At 46.1% G+C, this 20,149-nt stretch overlaps 1 protein-coding gene across 2 annotated transcripts in view; it reads right to left on the bottom strand.

Moving 5' to 3' along the window:
- Window positions 1-20,149, bottom strand: part of NSD1 (nuclear receptor binding SET domain protein 1) — a 1,235,760-nt gene that overhangs the window by 270,092 nt on the left and 945,519 nt on the right. For both annotated transcript variants that reach the window (XM_085618316.1, XM_085618317.1), the window contains exon 12: window positions 15,696-15,819. In XM_085618316.1, coding sequence (XP_085474442.1) covers window positions 15,696-15,819 — 124 coding nt within the window. The remainder of the gene's footprint in view (window positions 1-15,695; window positions 15,820-20,149) is intronic.

Below are 20,149 nucleotides of genomic sequence, written 5' to 3'. Positions count from 1 at the left end.
TGTATAATCATGTACTGTAGTGCTTCTTAACTACTTACGTAATTATAGTTTAATTTACTTCACCCAAACCTTTCGTTGTGGTCTCCCTTCCTTTTGTTCCCCTTCCCATTTGTGATTTAATTCACCACTTTGAAACTGGCCTACTTTTATTAACTTCCAGTTGTGACATTGTTTTTGTTGCAAACCTGGGTTAACGAGCCTTAATCCTGTTAATTGTTATTGCAGCCCTTTCTGAAGTCTGATTGTAAGGGGTCCAGAAGGTTGAATTTTTGGATGTGTTTGTCTAATTGGAGCAAGACATTTTTCGAGGGCTTTAGAAAGAAATGGGAGGTTAGTGATGGGGCGGAGATTGTTTAAGTCCTTAGGATCAGCATTAGTGTTTTTAATAATGGGGGAGATTTGCCCAAGTTGAAGGGAGCTAGGGGCACTTTCAGTAGCAAGGGAGGTGTTGATGATTGTGATCCAGGATGGGACAATGATATGCTTTAGGTCTTGGACAAGGTTAGAAGGGAGGGGGTCTTTGATATGAGAGGATGGTTTTAGTTTAGCAATGATGCTGTGGACTTCACGCTCAGTTACAGGGAGGAAATTTTGCCAGGAGGCATTGTTTTTTGGTCGTGAGTTTTGGTGTATGGGTACGAGAGGAGTACTGGTGGGAAGGTGTGGGGGGTACTTTAGGGTGGTAATAGGAGAAGGCATGTGTGAGGCGGTGTGAGGCGGGGTTAGGGTGAAGTGAAGAAGCGGGTGAGTTGTTATGGTCCTCTGTGGAACTGGGTCTAGAACAGGCCATCCGTTTAGTGGTGTCTGATTAACACATTAGTGTTAATTTCCCTGGCAGCAGTGTCAACTGCATCCAGGGGGCATCAGATTGATGTGTTGCCGATTAATTTCCCTTCTGAGGCAGTTTCAAAGCCCCTCGTTTTATATTATTCTGGGAGATGTTGGAGAAGCCCCTCCGTCTCGTCCTAATGTACCATACTGCAGTGGGAGAGGACCCCAAAGGAGTTAGCAATTTTCCACTGGTTTGCATATTGCACTGCATGCCTTTTTCCTGCTTCCCTTGTCTGCGGGGTGCCTCCTCAGAAATATGCCCTCTTTCTTACAGTGGCGGTGGATCCGGACCACTTTTGCAAGAGCAGTACACTTGCATGCCGGCAGGTGCCCTCCGTCGACTCCACGGGATGTCGTTGGCGTCATCCGCACCAGATGTGGTGTCCGCATCACCTATATAGGTACCACCTCAGCGCGCTGAATTCAGTTACTTTTCACGACTTTCCTGCGCCAGGAGCGCAGAGCCATGAACTCCACTGACAGTAGTGTGTTTAGAACTACAGCCCTGATTCTAAAAACCTGTCTGCAGTAAAGGGAAAATGGGTGGGTCAGAAAGCAATCTGCGACTAGATCATGGCTCTACCAGATAAGGCATTACTGAAGGTAAGTAGCTTGTCCATCTGATGGCGACATCTAGTCGCATATTCCTTACCTTAGAAAATATACCCCAGTAATACCATCCCAGGAGGAGGGACAAAGAACAAGTTTAGACTAGGAAGTCCTGCCTGACAGAACGGCCAAAACGGCCATCTCTGCGGACTGGATTGTCCAGGCACTAGTGCTTAGTGAACATGTGCAGTGATGACCACATTGCTGCATGACAAATGTCAAGGACTGGAACACCATGCTGCTATGCTACTGTAGCAGCCTTAGCTCTGGTAGAATGAGCTGCTAAGCCTTCAGGAGGATGTTTCTTGGCCATACCGTAGTAAATTCTGAAGCAGAGGACGACCCATTGCAAGATGGTCCTCTTCTGCACCGTACAAACATTCATTGATCTAATGTACCCCATGAAAAGTTGGTTGTCCACCGATACTCTTTAGTGCAGTTAAGGTAGAACAACTCCTCTTTAGAGGGGTGCGGAGGAGCAAAGAGGACGGATTGCCCCACTTGGAATGATGTTACTACTTTTGGTAGGTAAGAGGCCCTAGTGGGAGGCACCAACTTATCAGGGAAGATAGTCGGGTAAGGAGGCCTGGATGACAGAGCCTGCTCTAATTCGCTCACCCTTCTTATTGCTTCCAAAAAGGCCGTTTTGATGGTAAGACGGAGGAGGCAGTTGTGCAGAGGTTCGAACGGAGCACACATGAGGAAGGTGAGAACCAATTTAAGGTCCCACTAAGGCATGATGAATTAGGCAGGTGGGAACTTATGTACAAGCCCCTTGTGAAATCTAATTGCAATAGGGCATTTAAATAAAGAGGATTGGTCTGGTAGCCTCAAGAAGGCAGACAGGGAGGAAAATACACTTCAAGAGTGCCCAGAGCGGAGCCCTGCTGGGCAAGGGTCAAAATAAAGAGAAGGACTTGAGAGAAGGAAGCAGAAAGAAGATCAATACACCTTTCTGTTCAATATCTTACAAATATTTCCTACCGGCAGGTGTACACGGTCTTGGTAGAGAGACGATTGGCTGCCAAAATAATATTGCAGACCTCAGGAGGAAGGTTGAATGCTATCAACTGCCGCCGCTCAATCTTCACGCATGAAGTAGTAGAGTTGACTGGTTCGGGTGGAGGACCCTCCCCGCTGTTGCGACAGAAGATCCTACTAAAGGGGCAGCCTGATCAAAGGATCGATGCTCAGTTGGAGAAGCTTGGGATTCAAGACTCTCCATGCCCAGTCCGGAGCCACAAGAATTACTTGGGCCCAGTCGCTCCTGACCTTCACGGGACAGGAGTGGTATTGGAGGAAAGCGTACTGGAGTCCTGAGCTCCACTCGAGACGAAAAGCATCACAAATTCAGTGCCGCCTTGGAAACGGTAGCGCACAAAACTGCCGACATTGTGCATTCTCGTCAGAGGTGAACAGATCCAACCAAGGCTCTCCCCACTTCTGAAGGATACCTTGTGCCACCTCCGGATAAAGGACGTCATCTGTGATCCGCTAAGCAGTGATGGCTGAGTTTGTCCACCCTGGCATTCAAGGAACCTGCCAGGTGTTGAACCACCAGGGATATGCCCTGCTGTCTCAGCCATGTCCAAGAACACAGGGCCTCTTGACAAAGGGTCCACAACCCCACCCCCCCTGTTTGTTACAGTACCACAGGAGGTGGTGTTGTCCGCGAACACCTGAACAAGCTATCCCATGATGGAAGGAAGAAAACCTTCCGATGCCAAGCGAATCACTTGGAGCTTCAGCAAGTTGATGTGGAGTCAGTATTCCGCCAGAGACCTCCGACCTCAACCTCTCCCAGATGGCCGCCCAATGTCAGGAGTGACGCATCTGTCACTACTATATGATCTGGTGGGGAAGGGAAAGGGTTCTGCCTCTGATCCATTTGTGATTGGTCAGCCACCACTGCAGGTCCTGTGCAGTTCTCTCCGAGATCTGCACCATGTCTGAGAGATTCCTCTGATGCTGCGCTCACTGGAACTTTAGGTTCCACTACAGAGCCCGCATATGCCATCTGGCATGTGTCACTCGCAGGATGGAGGAGGCCATGAGGCCTCAGAGTGACTCTCACCGAAATCCAGGATAGAGGCTGAAACATGGGTATAGCCTGAATATCCTAGACTCGCCGTTCAGGACGATAGGCCCGAAACTGCACTGTATCCAGAACAGCTCTGATTAAAGGAAACATCTGAGAGGGGGTCAGGTGGGACTTTGGCACGTTGATAGTGAACCCCAGCGAAAGCAGGAGGTTTGCCATAGTCTTGAGATGGGAGAGGACCGTCTAGGGCGAGTTCGCCTTCAACAGGCAGTGTTCGAAATAGGGGAAGACTGGCACATCTGATCTGGGCAGATGAGCTGCGACCACCGCCATCACCTTGGAGAACATCCGAGGGGTGCTGTTAAGGTTAAAGGGGAGAACTGAGAACTTAAAGTGCTAATGGCCTACTATGAACTGCAGGTAACCCAGATGGGCAGGCAGGACGGAAATGTGAAAATAGCCGTCCTGCTAGTTCAATGCTACCGTCCGGTATAGGGCCTAGGGCAGACGAGACCTGAGCCAGAAAGAGCATTTTGAACTTTTCCTTTTTGAGGAAGTAGTTGAGGGCGCGCAGGTCTAGTATAGGACGATGGCCCTCGTCCTTTTTCGGGACCAAAAAGTAGCGGGAATAGCAACCATAGCCTACTTCTGGCACTGGAACTCTCTCTATGGCAACCTTGGCCAAGAGAGTCTGGACTTCCTCCTAAAGCAAGTTCAGGTGGTCCTCCTTCAGCCGGTCATAAGTCAGAGGCATGGAGGGAGGGGTAGTCTCGAAGGGGAGGGAGTATCCCTTTCGGACTATCTGAGGAACCCACCCGTCTGATGTGATGTTTTGCCAGTGGTGGAGGTGATGGCTGATCCTGCCACCAACTGGCTGCCCATGATCCTGAATACTAGGAAGGTATGGAAGCTGTAGGGGAGGAGACGTGTGTGACTACCTCTGGCCACTCTTTTCACGGGGTGGAAAGGAGCGACGCAGAAGGTACTGAACTTGCGTGGTCTTCTGGCTAGGATATGGCTGGCGCGTCTTGAAGCCCCATCCATAGCCGTGAAAGGCAGACAGGGGATGGGTTCTTACTGAGAGGCCAATGGACTTAGCTGTAGCCCGTGAGTCCTAAAAGCACTCCAGGCTATGTTTGCCTGGTCTCTGAAGAGATGCATGCCATCAAAGGGCATGTCCATAAGAGAGGCCTGGACCCCCCCCATACGCCAGAAATTCGTAGCCAGGCATGGCGTCAAACAGCTACTGTTGATGACATTACTCTGCCTAGTGAGTCGGAGGTGTCAAGCCCACAACAAAAGGTGAACTTTGCCGCATTTCTCCCTCTGATCCTGCTTGGGAGAGAATGGCCCGGGACCAGAGGCAGCACTTGTGGAACAGTTTTCCACAAAGAGTGGGCGTAACAGCCCAATAGGCATGCAGTGTTCACCGACTGCAATGCAAGGCTGGTGGAAGAAAACATTTTCTTGCCCCAACTATCCAGTCTCTTGGACTCCCTTACCAGAGATGCACAAGGGAACGCGCCTTGTGAGGTAGAAGCTTGGACCACCAAGCTCTCGGGGGTTGTAGGGAAATAGTTTTCTGTTGTAGTAACACCCCCCACACATTTTGCCAGACTACTGATGCAATTTCACTTGATGTGCCCTAGGTACCTGCCAATCAGGTTCCCAGGGCCTGTGTCCTTTCCCCAAAACTAACCCAATTGGTATCTCTGGCCACATGTCAGACCCTGGTAAATGGTACCACAGGTACCGAGTGCATTGTGACCAGGAAAGACCTCCAAGGGCTGCAGCACTTATTGTGCCACCCTTAAAGGCCCTGTACCTTTACACACACACACACACTGCCTTTGCAGGCTGCGTGTTTTGGTGCAGAACGAAGTGAAGAGTCGACATGGCACACATCCCTGTGTGCCATGCCTACAACCCACTTCCCTGGCATAGATCAGTCTCAACTCTAGCTGGGTGCCCTATGCCAGTGGTGAGGGTACAGGTGCATGAGCCCTCTACCCCTACATTGTCTAAGTCCATTCTTCGACATTGTAAGTGCAGTGCTGCCATTAAGAGTATATGGTGCTAGGAGCCTGTCATTACGAAATCCCTAGCACAATAATGCCTACACTGAAAACTGAGAAGTTTGGTATCAAACTTCTAAGGACATTAAACCCACACCGATGCCAGTGTGGGATTTAATGAAAAATGCACACAGAGGGCATCTTAGAGATGCCCACTGAAAACAAACCTACCACTAGTGTCCAGGCTGAGTGGATGCTTTCATCTGCCACCACCAGACATGTTTCTGGACCCCGGGGTCGAGAGCCTGCTGCTCTCTGGGGCCTGAAACAATACACATCCCGAGACGAGGTGCGAAGCCTCCTCCCCCAGCATGGGCAGGGTTCACGAAGGGGAAGTTTTAAGACTTGCAACATTTGTGAACTTCCCCAGGCCACTTGCTGCTTTCAGCAACTAGTCCCCACTGGTTCTGACCCCCCACCTTGGGTGGGAGAACCGGCGGGAAAAACAAGTGAGGAACAGAGGTGTGCCCACTTCTGCCAACTCCACTGGACAGACTAGTGCCCCCTGGAGGCCTGGCATAATAGGGGGTGTACCCACCCCAGGGAAGGGACCCATTGGTCCCTGCCTTTTACCTACCTGTAACGCCCCGAAATCTAGTATTGAGAGGCACCCCTGAACCTTGCTTCCTCAGACAAGAAGAAACTACAAGGAGAAGAAGAAGGACCGAACAGTCGTGCAGCAGCTAACAAGAGGAAGATGCCCACTGACTTGGCCCCAGTCCTACCGGCCTGTCTTCACCTCGAACCTGCTCCTGCGAAATCCCGGTGTGTCCTGCAGCCAGCAACCTCGAAAACCCTGGAGGACCTGCCTGCCTTCAACCACAAAGACTTTGTCGCCCGTGAACACCGGATTTGTTCATCTGCAACCTCTGGCTCCAGTCGGACACCGTGAATACACCCCACTCTGCACTCGCCGTCCTCGAGGAGGTCCCCCGGCGATCCTGACCCGAGATCCGGCGACTCCTGATCTGCCTCAAGCCTCCAGCCGACGCCTGCAGCCTAAACCCGGAAGGTCCCCCCAACCGCGACCAGGAGCTGGTAAGAAGATCTGACCCCAAAAGGCACCCCTGCACCCAACTCCCCACGGCCTTGGGTGGCAAAACAGACAATGCCTAACCAACCCCTAATTTCCCAACTTACCTCTTGAAGTGGTGGTCGCACCCAGAAGACCCTCGTCCCCAAGCCTACAGTACCTTTGCAAACCGGAGGTTCCCCATTGAAAACAGGGCGCCCGACGTCGAATCAGCACCCTGCACCTGGCCGTCCTAGTGCCGCTGAGGGTGCACCTTTGGTGCTACTTTGTTTCCCCATTTGCCCTGAGCTAAAGTCTAGGAGCTTTGCTCCCACAATCAAGTGGCCTGCTTGCTAGCAGCCACCTACCAGAGGCCTCCTATCCCACATTGGATAACATTGGGCCTCAGCACCCGACCGCCCTAGTGCCGCTGAGGGTGTAACTAGAGTGCATCCTTGACCCTGGGGGACTCCCGAGTCTACTCCTAGAACCTAAACTCCCACTACCAAATACTTACCTCAAAACTGATAACACTATTTTCCTCTAAAGGATAACATTTACTGTTTTGTGTGGAGATTGAAATTCTTGAACTGTTTAACAAAAAAGATTTTACTTACCTGTTTACAGCAAATGTCCCAGAGTAATATCCAGGTATACTACTCTGAGTAAGAAAAGTAATCCAAAAGTAACTTAACTGTAATCTTACTGAAAACCCCATTCAAAGTATATGTACTGTATTCTGAAAAGTATTGCATTATCAGTAACACTACTGTTATCAAATCAAAGTACATTTACAATTGCAATCCAAATTGTGTTACAATCTATATATATATATATATATATATATACTGCAAAGTACATATCACTTACCTGTTCCAGGCTTGCTTGGTTTTAGGAAATAAAATACCTAAAAGAGTAATTTTGATATTAACAATTGGTCTTAAGTTCAGTCTTTGAGTGTGTGAATTCATTTCCTGACTGAGTGTAAAAAAATGCTTAACACTGTCCTCTGATACTGTCTTATCTAACTTTACCTCTCCCTACCTTTGGAGTTCCACTGGATTAGGGTAGCTGGTGAGGAATTTTGGGTCACCCGGTGCAGGGCGATGGTGGTGGGCGATTTTCCGATCCACAGGAGGCCCTGTGCTGAGCTTGGACCAGGTTTCCAGAAGGACATCAGTCAAGGCCTCATTGAAAGGCCGAAGGGGTTCCAAGGACCAGACATCCAGCTGCAGGACCTCTGTCAAGATGCACACCTTGACTTCACCCAATGGGAGCTTAAGATTCAGGACCTCAGCTGCCCTTCCCACCACCATAACATATGAAGCTCCCACCTCCGTAGCCATGGTAGGGGAGAAAGCAGGCCAGAATCTGGAGAGGTATCCAGTTCCCTGGCCCCACCCAGTTCCTCATACCAGTCCATTTCATGCTCAGACTGTTCTTATAAAGGGTCCAGTGACCATTCCCAAGGCTGAAGAACCAACCTAGGACTGAAGGGTGCAGTCAGCACCAGAATCAGCATCAGTAGGCGCCGATCCAGCTCCGGGAAGTCGGAGATCAGAATGGGGCTGACACTACTGGGGGACGCCAGCAGTGTCGGGAGTCTCTGCGCGGGGGCCGGCACCGGGGAAGGTCACTGGGGCATGACCGCCGCTGGTCCGGATCCACCACCTGATCCATTGGGGGGCATCGGCGTCAGAGCTGCCAACATGGAACCCAATGGAGCCCCCTCTTAGCTTCTGGGGCCCAAAAACACGCCGTAAGGGTCAGGTCACCCAAATATGAGGTAACTAGGCCTAGAGTGTTGAGATTCATCCATCACATCGACCGACGGACCGGGAGAAGTTTAGGCATGCTTCAACTTCTTCTGTTTCAAATGCCTCTTACCTAACTAACTCAATGTCTTTGAGCAGGGAGTACGAGTACTTACGGCCTTTGGAGCAGTACCCGGACCTTCCTCTCAACCAGGACCGAGATTGACACCTCCAGGGCAAACAGTGTGCAGCTGAGCGCCGGGCTGCAAGCAGCTTTAGGGACCGCTCCCTCCAACCCTTCAGAGCCATAGCCTAGCAGTTGTGGCACGACTGAGTCGTGGTCACGCTCCAGGCACCAGACACAAATCAAGTGTGAATCTATCACTCACATGGCGCGGTGGCAGGCACCGCACGGTTTGAATCCAGAAGTCTTCCTCAACATTGTGGAAAAACCTATACACTGAAAATCATCGACAAAACATTGACAAAACCGGTCACAAAGCGGCAGAGTAGCTCTCGTGACATATCTGGGCTAGCTGGTGCAGAAAGAAAAGAAGTGATGTCTGAGTTTCGAGGTGGCTTCTATAAAGGTGACGAAGACGTCACTTTTGGCATGGACAATGTCGTCACCTGGAGCCAACTGACGCCACCTACCAGCACACAAGGGTATTGCTGGAGCAACAGCCTTCTGGATCCAGCTTACTCCTGGGAAATTCTATGGTAAGGAATCTCTGGCTAGATGTCTCTATCAGATATATTATCATGCACTGCAATTACCATAGTGCACTGGGGAAATTGAGAGCTGGGATGTCAGGCAGTGTGCTCCCACCCTCAGTCTGTTTGAAAAGGCTCCCTTGAACTACTGAGCTGATGAGCTTGTGTTGAAGCAGCTGCGCTTATTGAGTGGTACAGAGACCTGGGAAGACTTTGGGCAGAATTTCCAGCACCCCAAATCGTCTTGCTGCTCTCTACTGATGAAGGAATGCATCCAGAAACACGTGCTTAGAGTTACACGGCACAGGCTGCACCAACAAGGGTGAAAAAGTAGACTACTATTGAAGTAAGTGTTACTATGTACTGCAGTGCAGGGATATGAGACAGTGGGCTCCCACCCGCCTCCTGTTTGACATAGCTTTAGCAGTCTGTGTCCTTTATTTTATCCATCATCTCATCAACCTGAGTACCGAAGAGGAGCTCTCTGTGAAAGGGCAGGTTGATGTGGTGCTGCTGACCTTTGAAGCTTAAAGCCAGAAAAACAAAGCCAGGAGTGGTGGGTGAGGATGATAGAGGAGTTTACTCCTCTAGCAGCTGTATCAGTGGAGTTTAACGCACACCGTATGGTGGCATTAGAGATGGCTTTGCCCTCCTCCACAATCTCCTTCTCCCTCTTCTTATATTGGTCAGGGAGCTGTGGAGCCAGCCATCTATTTTCTCCTATTGAGCCCTGTTGTACCATGACAAGAGACCTACAGAATGGTAGATGTGTTGGTGTGTAGGAGCACCAACCGCCACCTTTTTAGCAAGCCACATCAATTCGCTTATTCTCCTTGCCAGTAGGGGGAGCGTCATCTGTGGCTTGGGCTGTTGCTCTCTTATGGGTGGTGGAGACTACCAGTGAGTCAGGGGGGAGGGGGCTCAGATACTGTAAGCTTAAACTTTGCTCCTTCCTGGGTTTTAACAATTGGGATTTGTGAGGCTCCCTGAAAATGTCTGGTGCAGATTTGTCCATAGAAAACACAACAATGGGGGAGGGTCCAAGGGAGAAAAGTTTATAGACCTGCAAGATAGTAATACCCCAAACAAGTTTACTACAAAACACAAATAACTATCTTGGGTCTAAGAGTGAACAATTATCACAAGTGACAGAGGTTAGTTACAGTAAACTCCCACTAGGAAAAATCCCTTTATAGGACTGGAACCCTCACTCACCCTAGGTGACATGCTTCATCATCGAGTTCTTTCTCCCGATGGAAAAACCTAGTTCCACCGAGGGCTACAACCCCCTCACTGTGAGGGAGGAGTCCAGGGATGTTATATGTAAAGATGAGGCTGTATACAAAGGAGATCCTTTTTAGTCCCTTATGCGGTGAGTGGAGTGAGAAAACAGCAGCGCAAACAATAAGCTAATTTAGGAAAAAGAGTGTGGTGAGGTTAAAACTGAGTGGTGAAAACCAAAATATTTTTATTTTGTAGGTTTCACCATCAGGGTTAAAAAGCAGTGCAAATAGAGCAGTATAGAGCTTTAAACTGCTCGATGTAAAAGGTCAACATGTTTCAGCCCTATTGATCTATAGAGAAGTATCCGGGCTTTCTTCAGGACCGTGTGTAAACAATAAGCTGCTGCTATTTGGTGCTTAGACAAACGAACAATAAATTTTGATACTACACCAGTAATCAGTTCATATGCCTTCGGTATTACTGGGTATATCTAAAAGAATAACGTAAACAAAAACTCTGTCAGAAAAGTGTCAAAAGTTCATACAACACTATTGTAGTATATATTTACTACTAATATACCAATTAGAAATAATTGGAAGCCCGTGCTCTGGGCAAGGCACTTACCCAAATAGTTGGATATCCACCCTCACCTCAACCTGGTAACAACTCAGGGAAGGGGGGCCCCGCTCTAAGAAGAATAAAAAATCCCTGTGTCAGACCGTGGAGAAACCTACTTGCTGACAAATTGGTCTATTCCTCAAAATATTCTTAGGTGTCACAGAGAGACACATCAGCAAACAAACCAACTTTAAGACTATGTATGAATATTAGGTAGACTCGCCTTCAGACAAAAGAGGAATAAATCATGGAATTTAAGTAAGGTTGTCTGGTGACATACAACTATTGAGCAAAAAAAGGGGTTTGGGAATGCCAATCAGACAGTATGTGAAAGTATATCTGATGGAGCTCATTCTCCCAACACACTCTCTTTGTAATGCTAGTTTCAAAATCAAAGAGAATCAGAGGGTAACAAAATAATAGAGAAAAAGAGTAGGGGACATAATCTAAACTGTTTCTGAACCAAAGTTCCTATTCTGCTCATGCAAGCCCTTACCTCTCCGTCGGTACCCCAGACGGTCGTTGAGCTGGAACCGGAGGTACCGACTGGAGGCTAACCCACTCTGTTAAATAGTGCCTGTGATCGAGGTTGGCTGCCGGCAGCTGTGGTGGACCCAGAAGGTGCCTCCGAGTGTGTCTGATTGGAAAAACGGTAGTTCCACGTACCGAGCATGCCCAGTAGAGAGGCGGTGGTTCGTACTGAGCATGCTCAAAGGGGCAGCCGCTAACATAATGTAGTGTCCCATCAATCGAGCATGCGCAATTGAAAGGGAACACATACAAAGAATTCAATGGAATATTCCACAGTGTTTAAATGAAACTCCATGCACGAAATGGTAATTACATGAATGTTTTTAACAAAAGAATATAGTAGGTTATTTGTAAACTTGATGAACTGTTTAAGCATAACACCCAATATTAGAGAGGCAAAGTATTATCTGTGTTTATAACACACGCGCAGAAAGTGTAACATGTAAATGGTTCATCAAATTTGTTTAACAAAGTAAACACCCAAATAGTACCATCAAGAGTCCTAGCTGGTGACTAGGTCAAGAAGGATGCCAGTAACGATGGTATTTACCTAACTAAGAAAGCTTATGAGAAACTCACATTAAAGGATGCAATACATGATGAGAAGGGCCATTAATGTGAACAGAGCAATATGTCACAATCATGAACTTGTATCAGGAAAGCAGACTACTGATTTTTACTCATGGCTAGTTCTAAAGCGATAGCCATGAACCATTTACATGTTGCACTTTCTGCACATGTGTCATAAACACGGATAATATTTTGCTTCTCTAATATTGGGTGTTATGCTTAAACAGATCATCAAGTTTACAAATAACCTACTATATTCTGTTGTTAAAAACATTCATTTATTCAACATTTCGTTCATGGAGTTTCATTTAAACAATGTGGAATATTCCAATGAATTCTTTGTATGTGTTCCCTTTCAATTGCGCATGCTCGATTGATGGGACACTACATTATGTTAGCGATTGCCCCTTTGAGCATGCTCAGTACGTAGAACCACCGCCTCTCTACTGGGCATGCTCGGTTCATGGGACACTGCATTAGGTTAGTAGCTGCCTCTTTGAACACGCTCAGTACGTGGAACTACCGTTTTTTTTAAATCAGGCACACTCGGAGGCACCTTCTGGGTCCACGACAGCTGCCGGCAGTCAACCTTGATCACAGGCACTATTTAACAGAGTGGGTTAGCCTCCAGTCGGTACCTCCGGTTGCAGCTCAACGACCGTCCGGGGTACCGACGGAGAGGTAAGGGCTTGCATGAGCAGAATAGGAACTTTGGTGCAGAAACTGTTTAGATTATGTCCCCTACTCTTTTTCTCTATTATTTTGTTACCCTTTTGATTCTCTGCGATTTTGAAACTAGCATTACAAAGAGAGTGTGTTGGGAGAATGAGCTCCATCAGATATACTGTTTGATTGGCATTCCCAAACCCCTTATTTTGCTCAATAGTTGTATGTCATCAGACAACCTTACTTAAATTCCATCATTTATTCCTCTTTTGACTGAAGGCCAGTCTACCTAATATTCATACATAGTCTTAAAGTTGGTTTGTTTGCTGATGTGTCTCTCTTTGACACCTAAGAATATTTTGCGGAATAGACCAATTTGTCAGCAAGTAGGTTTCTCCACGGTCCGAAAGAGGGATTTTTTATTCTTCTTAGAGCGGGGCCCCTCTTCCCTGAGTTGTTACCAGGTTGAGGTGAGGGTGGATATCCAACTATTTGGGTAAGTGCCTTGCCCACAGCACAGGCTTCCACTTATTTCTAATTGGTTTATTAGTAGTAAATATATACTACAATAGTGTTGTATGAACTTTTGACACTTTTCTGACAGAGTTTTTGTTTACGTTATTCTTTTAGATATACCCAGTAATACCGAAGACATATGAACTGATTACTGATGTAGTATCAAAATTTATTGTTAGTTTGTCTAAGCACCAAATAGCAGCAGCTTATTTTTTACACACGGTCCTGAAGAAAGCCCGGATACTTCTCTACAGATCAATAGGGCTGAAACATGTTGACCTTTTACATCGAGCAGTTTAAAGCTCTATACTGCTCTATGTGCACTGCTTTTTAACCCTGATGGTGAAACCTACAAAATAAAAATATTTTGTTTCTCACCACTCAGTTTTAACCTCACCATACTCTTTTTCCTAAATTAGCTTATTGTTTGCGCTGCTGTTTTCTCACTCCACTCACCGCATAAGGGACTAAAAAGGATCTCCTTTGTATACAGCCTCATCTTTACATATAACATCCCTGGACTCCTCCCTCACAGTGAGGGGGTTGTAGCCCTCGGTGGAACTAGGTTTTTCCATCGGGAGAAAGAACTCAATGATGAAGCATGTCACCTAGGGTGAGTGAGGGTTCCAGTCCTATAAAGGGATTTTTCCTAGTGGGAGTTTACTGTAAATAACCTCTGTCACTTGTGATCATTGTTCGCTCTTAGACCCAAGATAGTTCTTTGTGTTTTGTAGCAGATTTGTCCATACCCTTTCCCATAGGGAGAAACTGCAGAGCATATTATTCTGGACAGTGTTTCCACTAAGAAATCATCACCCTCTAGTGTAACATACACATCAACCTTGTGATAGGTAGCTGCACACTGGATGACACAGTGGTATGCAGAGGCATTGTCTGGGGAAGAGAGCCTTAAAAGAGCCATGCTTGAGGTCATCAGGGTTCCCCTGAGGGCTCCACATCATAGACCCTCCCCCCCCCCCCCCACACAAAGACAGTCTGAGGGATGAAGGTAGACGGGTGATTCAAAGTCCTCCGAAGAAAAGGAACTATGGCTACATGAGTCAGAGTGAAATCCTGGTAACCCGTGTGTGGGAAGCCACAGAAGAGAGGGGGTGGTGGAGGATGTGTGGAGAGGGGTGAAGAGTTGGCCGCCATGGTAGGCCTGTTGTATTCCTCCTGTTCAGCCCCGAACAGGTCCCCTTTGCCCAAGATTTCCTACGTCTCAGTACATTTTGTTGTGGGCCCAGCGGCTTTCTCCCTAATGCCCAAGAATCTCCTTGCTCCTGAACGCCGAGCAGGAGTCACAGCGAGTATCGTTCTGCTCTGGGGAGAGGCACAGGTTACAGGCGCTGAGGAGGTGGGCCGAGGGGCACTGCAAATCACACTGGTGGCATCTCTTGAAGGGCATCTGTTTCATCACCCAATGCCTCTTCATTATCCAGGTAAGAGCTCTGAGAAAGATAGAAGCATGTCATTTGTTAAAGCTCTTAAAAGAGACTGAGGGGGGGTTTAGCAAAGGTACTAAAAAGGTTGCTGTAGGAAAGTGATGGTCACTTCAGGATACAATGAGTAAATCACTTAAATTTCTGAACCACAATGTTCCATTTGTGAGATGAAATGCTCTTCCATATACTTTAAGATTTGTTATGGAGCAAACATTACTCCCCATCACCGTACAAGGAGGGGGAAGAAAGCCAGTTTACACATGAAGGTTCCTATGGCAGATAACTGGTGATTCAGTTTGCATCCGTAAGGGACTGTGGTGATCCAGAAAGAGAGGATGTGCTGAATACGCAGGCAGTTGTAGCTTGTTTTGAAAAATGTGGGTTGGCAAGTCTTTTAGCAAGTGTGAGTTGCATTCCACAGAAGGTCCACCAGACTTGTGAAAAATAGAGTCCTCTGCAGAGCCTTGTCACGTTGGTAGGCAGCTTTCATCAGCAAACCATAGTCTTGCCAGAGGTGATGTAAGCTCTGTGAATTGCATCCAGATCAAGTAAAAGGGACACCACTCATTTAGCCTGGAGTAAGGCATTATAATAATCCAGGTATGGTTAGAAGTCGCTAAGTAGTAGAAGTTTGGCATTCCATGTTAATCAGAGTGAACTTGAAGAATTTTGTAGAACACTGATAAAGGCTTGAGTTCTTAAATTAAGGTGACAATAGCTTTCCAATCACTTCATCACTAGAGTGAAATGTACTGTAAAGGTCAGATTAGCTTTGCATGTAAGTGTCAGCTCTTTGAGTTGGAGGATGTGAGGAAATAATGCCTGAAGTATGGAAAGTCGCTTCATAGAGATCTTCTTAAACGACCATCTTGACCTACTTTAAACTCTTTCAAAATCCACATCTGGCAAATCCACAAAAATCTACATCTGGCAACACAACTTTAATTATTCACATAAGTTTAAAAAAAATATATTGACAACTATAACGTCCCCAAAATGTTTGAGCCCAAGAGTTAAACTTTTAGACTGTATACCTGGTAACAAAAACAAGCCTGGAAGCAGTTAGTGGGTAATATGTTTTTGACTTACCAGTAGAACACTCATTGCAGACAAACTTGCCAGATGGCACTTCTGTCATTCCCAAGCACTCCAGGTGGAAGGCCCCACAGCACTGAGACTCGCACAGTAGCAGCTCTCCGGGCTTCTCACACATCTACAATAGGATCAACACACAACATGCTTAAGACCTGAGAATTAACCCTTTCTCTTCATATGAAAATGTCTTGATTTTCAGCACACCTGGAAAAATGTAATCCATTAATTTTTCATATTTTGAAAGTCTGTTACCAACAATCAACCAACATTACAATACTATGCTATGCTATTTAGCCATTGATTTTCAAAACATACATCTGTCACTTTCCCAAAACAAGTAGTTTCACTAAGGATCAGCTGAGAGGCTGGGGAGGTTCTCTGGAAATTGAAACAGTGCCTAAACATAGAGGATTATTCAATTACTCATTTGGACAAACGACTCACAAAAGTTTGGACAGAGAAGGATGGCATGGTAATTAGAGAAGATTGGTTATCAGTGGACTATGTTTGATTCTCAGATGAAGTGATAAAGTATTTTGCATTGGACAGGTCAGCCAGTTCAGATCTCAATCATGGTACATAACCAAAACAGCTACACAGGCAGCTATTGAAGATGTTTATTACATTTTAAATGAGGAGGACAAAAGGCGATAGCTGGCCACATGGAGTTAGTAGGGAACTCGCACAATTGTTTCCCCATAGTTCATATTATTCCTTTCTTCTTCAGGAGGGGTGTAACAAGTGGAACACGAAACATTCTAATCCGCATTATTTGCCAAGACAACTGAAAAGTCTGGTGGAAGAGTTTCTGCAATAAAGCTGATGGACAACTTAGGCTTGTATTACTTCTCCATATAATGTTCCACTGGTGAAATGGAGAATGCTGTCAGGAAGGTCTGCTTCTTAGGTTCCATTAACTTTGGAGGTACAGCCACCACAGGTCTAGATTTAGAAACCAGGAACACATATCACCGAGTTCTTGAACAATGGAGGAGGTGTTAAAATAATAAGTTATTTGCCTTCAGTTAAGCTATTTCTGGCGGATACTCTAACTGCAGATTCCTTATCTGTAGCATATTCCCCAGGCACCACATGAATGAAGGATTTCACAGCAGTGCTCACGCACACTGCTAGGTAGTGCCATGCGGCCCCACTTTGGTGTTTTGCCCCAGAAGTGACAGAACAGAGGCACAAATAGGAGCCACCACACCCTGTGCACTGATGTCAGTTTCTTGCTCGTCTCTTTCTGCGTCCTTGGACATGGAGCACAAAACAACTTGAGGAACCAAAGTGGGACCTTTTCAGATGGTAAAGAGAGGCCGCTCCACAGAACAGCGAGGTGGAAGGGGCAGTGAGGAATTTGCAGATACAAAGATAACCACCAGAAGGAGAGTTACTAAAGTTATGTAACTTGTTCTACGATTGATACTTCTAACGGCAGATACCACACCTGTAAAATGGATACCAAAGCCTTCCCCAACCTGGGAGATCTGTGGAGTAGACTCAGACCAAAATGTCCTGCAGGACCTAACGGAGAAAGGAAAATGCTACTTGCCAGTATGCATCGGTTCTTGACATTAAGAGCTGTAAAGTCATTTGCTTGTGCATAGATCGCCATCTAGTGCTGGGTCCGGATGTTTGCACTTTGTTTTTCTTCGAAGAAGTCTTTCCAGTCACGAGGTAGGTGACTCTTCCCTTAAGTGATAGTGCGCATGGACATCAACTCCATTGTTAGATTGTTTTCCCACAGAGGGTGATAATGGAGCTAGTTAGAGAAGTTAGAAGGAGATGTCCATGAATGTATGTATCTAAGTAAGATGTAACTGCAACAGGTAGAGGTACCCGGGGAGGCGGGTGGGCACATATGACTCTACAGCTCTAAATGCCAAGAACAGATGTATACTGGTAAGTAGCATTTTCCGTTCGAGGCATATGAGCTGTAGATCATATGCTTGTGCATAGATTATACAGCAGTTATCTCCCAAAGAGGTGGATAACCTGTAGCTGTTGCAGTAGTCTGAAATAGTGTACGTAAAACTGCCTGGCCTACTCTAGCTTATTGTGCTGCTAACATACCCACTGAATAGTGTTTTGTGAATGTGCGAGGGGTAGACTATGTTGCAGCTTTGCATATGTCTAAGGGTATATTCCCTAGAAATGCCATAGAAGCCCCCAGTTTACGTGTAGTGTGCGCTCTAGGGGGAACTGGTAATGTTTGTTTAGCCTTTGCATAACATATCTGAATAAACTTAACAATCCCCCTTGCAATACCTGATTTTGATATGGCATTTCCCTTGTGTGGTGGAGCAAAGGCTACAAAAAGTTGATTAGCGTTACGGAAAGGTTTTGTCCTTTCAATGTAATACGGCAAGGCTCCTTTGACATATATTGTGTGCAGAGTACGTTCTGCCAATGAATCTGGCTGAGGGGAATAAAACGGTAACTCAACCGATTAATGTGAAAGGCAGAAATGTCTTTAGGAAGGAATTTAGGGTTGGTCGGAAGAACTACTTTGTTTTGGTGCAGCTGCAAAAAAGGTTCTTCTACGGTCAATGCCTGGATCTCACTAACTCATTGAGTGATGTGATAGCAACTAGAAAAGCCACTTTCAATGTAAGAAATTGAAGATCACTTCTGTGCAATGGTTTGAAGGGTGGACCCATCAGTCTAGTGAGAACAATATTGAGATTCCACACTGGGGCAGGTGGACGTCTAGGTGGAATAACTCTTGAGTCCCTCCATAAATGCTTTAATGACAGGTACTCGAAAAAGAGACAGGAGCAGTCTATTTTGGAGGTATGCAGCCATTACAGCACCGGGTAAGGGGATAGATGTGTATGCTAAATGAACAAGTTACTTACCTTCAGTAACGATATATCTGTAAGAAACATTAGTTAGTTAGATTCCTCACCTTAGAAAATCCCCAGACATCAGGCTGGATCCGGAAAGATTTTTCGTCAGCAATACCCTTGCACGTCGCTAGGCGCCTTCTGCGGCTCTGCATCCGTCGTCGGCGTCGTGATCGCCGGGATGATGTCGGAGTTCTTAGACACCGCCCTCGCAGTTCTTATACATAGCTTTCGGCGCCAGGAACGCAGAGCCATGCAAGAGACCGACACTGGTGCCAAAAAATTCTAGGGCCCTGAAAGGGATGACCTCAACCCTAGATATCGGTTCGCAGAACGGAGAGGATGGGTGGGTCGGTGAGGAATCTAACTAACTAATGTTTCTTACAGTTATATCGTTAACGAAGGTAAGTAACTTGTTCATCTGAAAGAAACACGTTAGTTAGATTCCTCACCTTAGAATAGATACCCCAGCAATACCAACCCCGGTGGTGGGTCTGCTAACCAAGATCACACCAGAAAGTCCTAGAGAACAGAACGGCCAAAGAAGCCGTCTCTCCGGACTTGGCTGTCCAGGCAATAGTGTGAGAAAGTGGCTCTGTATATACTGTTCCTTAATAGGTACAGAGTCCACAGACCCCAAGGGTTTAACATAGGTTAAAGTTAGATATAACCTTACTCTCTAAAGTGGTAGCTTGGTCGAGCAGTAAGGCAGTATCAGAGGACAGTGTAAAGCATTTGTTGTACACACTCAATCAGCAAATTGTTCCACACACTCAATAACTGAACTCTAGGCCAATGGTTTATATAAAAAAAAAAATATATGCTTGTTTTATTTTAGAACCAACACTTGGAATTAAAATATAATTTCTCGACAGGAGATGTTTCATATAAATACTTTTGTATATGCAATAGACTTTAGTAAACAGTTACAAGTAGTTGCAGTAGGCAACTCTATTTCTAAACACAACAATACATTGAGCTCAATGATAAATTCAAGTTATTTGCAACAGATTACTTTTTAGATTGCTTTTGTAATTCCAGGACTGGATCCTAGATTCAGTCCTGGTCAGTTCTCAGAATCAAGTGATGAAAGTCGACTTAAGTACTGTAATGATTTTTAACAAATATTTAGCCATTTTAAAAGTTGACACCTAAAACAGGTAAGTAATTACGTTTTCAGATATTATATGATTTTTAAGGAATATTTAAAGATTACAGAAATCGACACTTGGAAGAAATTTCACAGAAAAACAGTCAATGGTTTCCTATGGAAGAAAATTGAGTTAAGGGTAAGTACAGTTGTGGGTATTTTTCAGAGTCAGTGCTGGGCACCAAGATCCAGCACTGGGAGCTCACCTAAGAGCAGGTGAGTAAATTCGTTTTTGTCACTCGGCTGATTTTTGGTGAATACTTGAAGATTTGAAAAGTCCACACTTAGAAGAAATTTCAGGAAAAGGCCAGTCAATGTTACCCTATGAGGAAAATAGAGTTTGCAGTTTAAGGGTAAGTACTCGACTGGCAGAGTTGAGGTTCTGGGCACAGACTCAGGGTTCTCCCAGGGTCAGGTAGGTACAGTTGGTTCACCCTCAGCGGCTCTAG

This window comes from Triturus cristatus, chromosome 7 (genome assembly GCF_964204655.1).
Source record: "Triturus cristatus chromosome 7, aTriCri1.1, whole genome shotgun sequence".
Taxonomy (NCBI): domain Eukaryota; kingdom Metazoa; phylum Chordata; class Amphibia; order Caudata; family Salamandridae; genus Triturus; species Triturus cristatus.
Note: the sequence above shows the minus strand (reverse complement) of the source record. Positions and strands in the feature narration are given on the sequence as shown.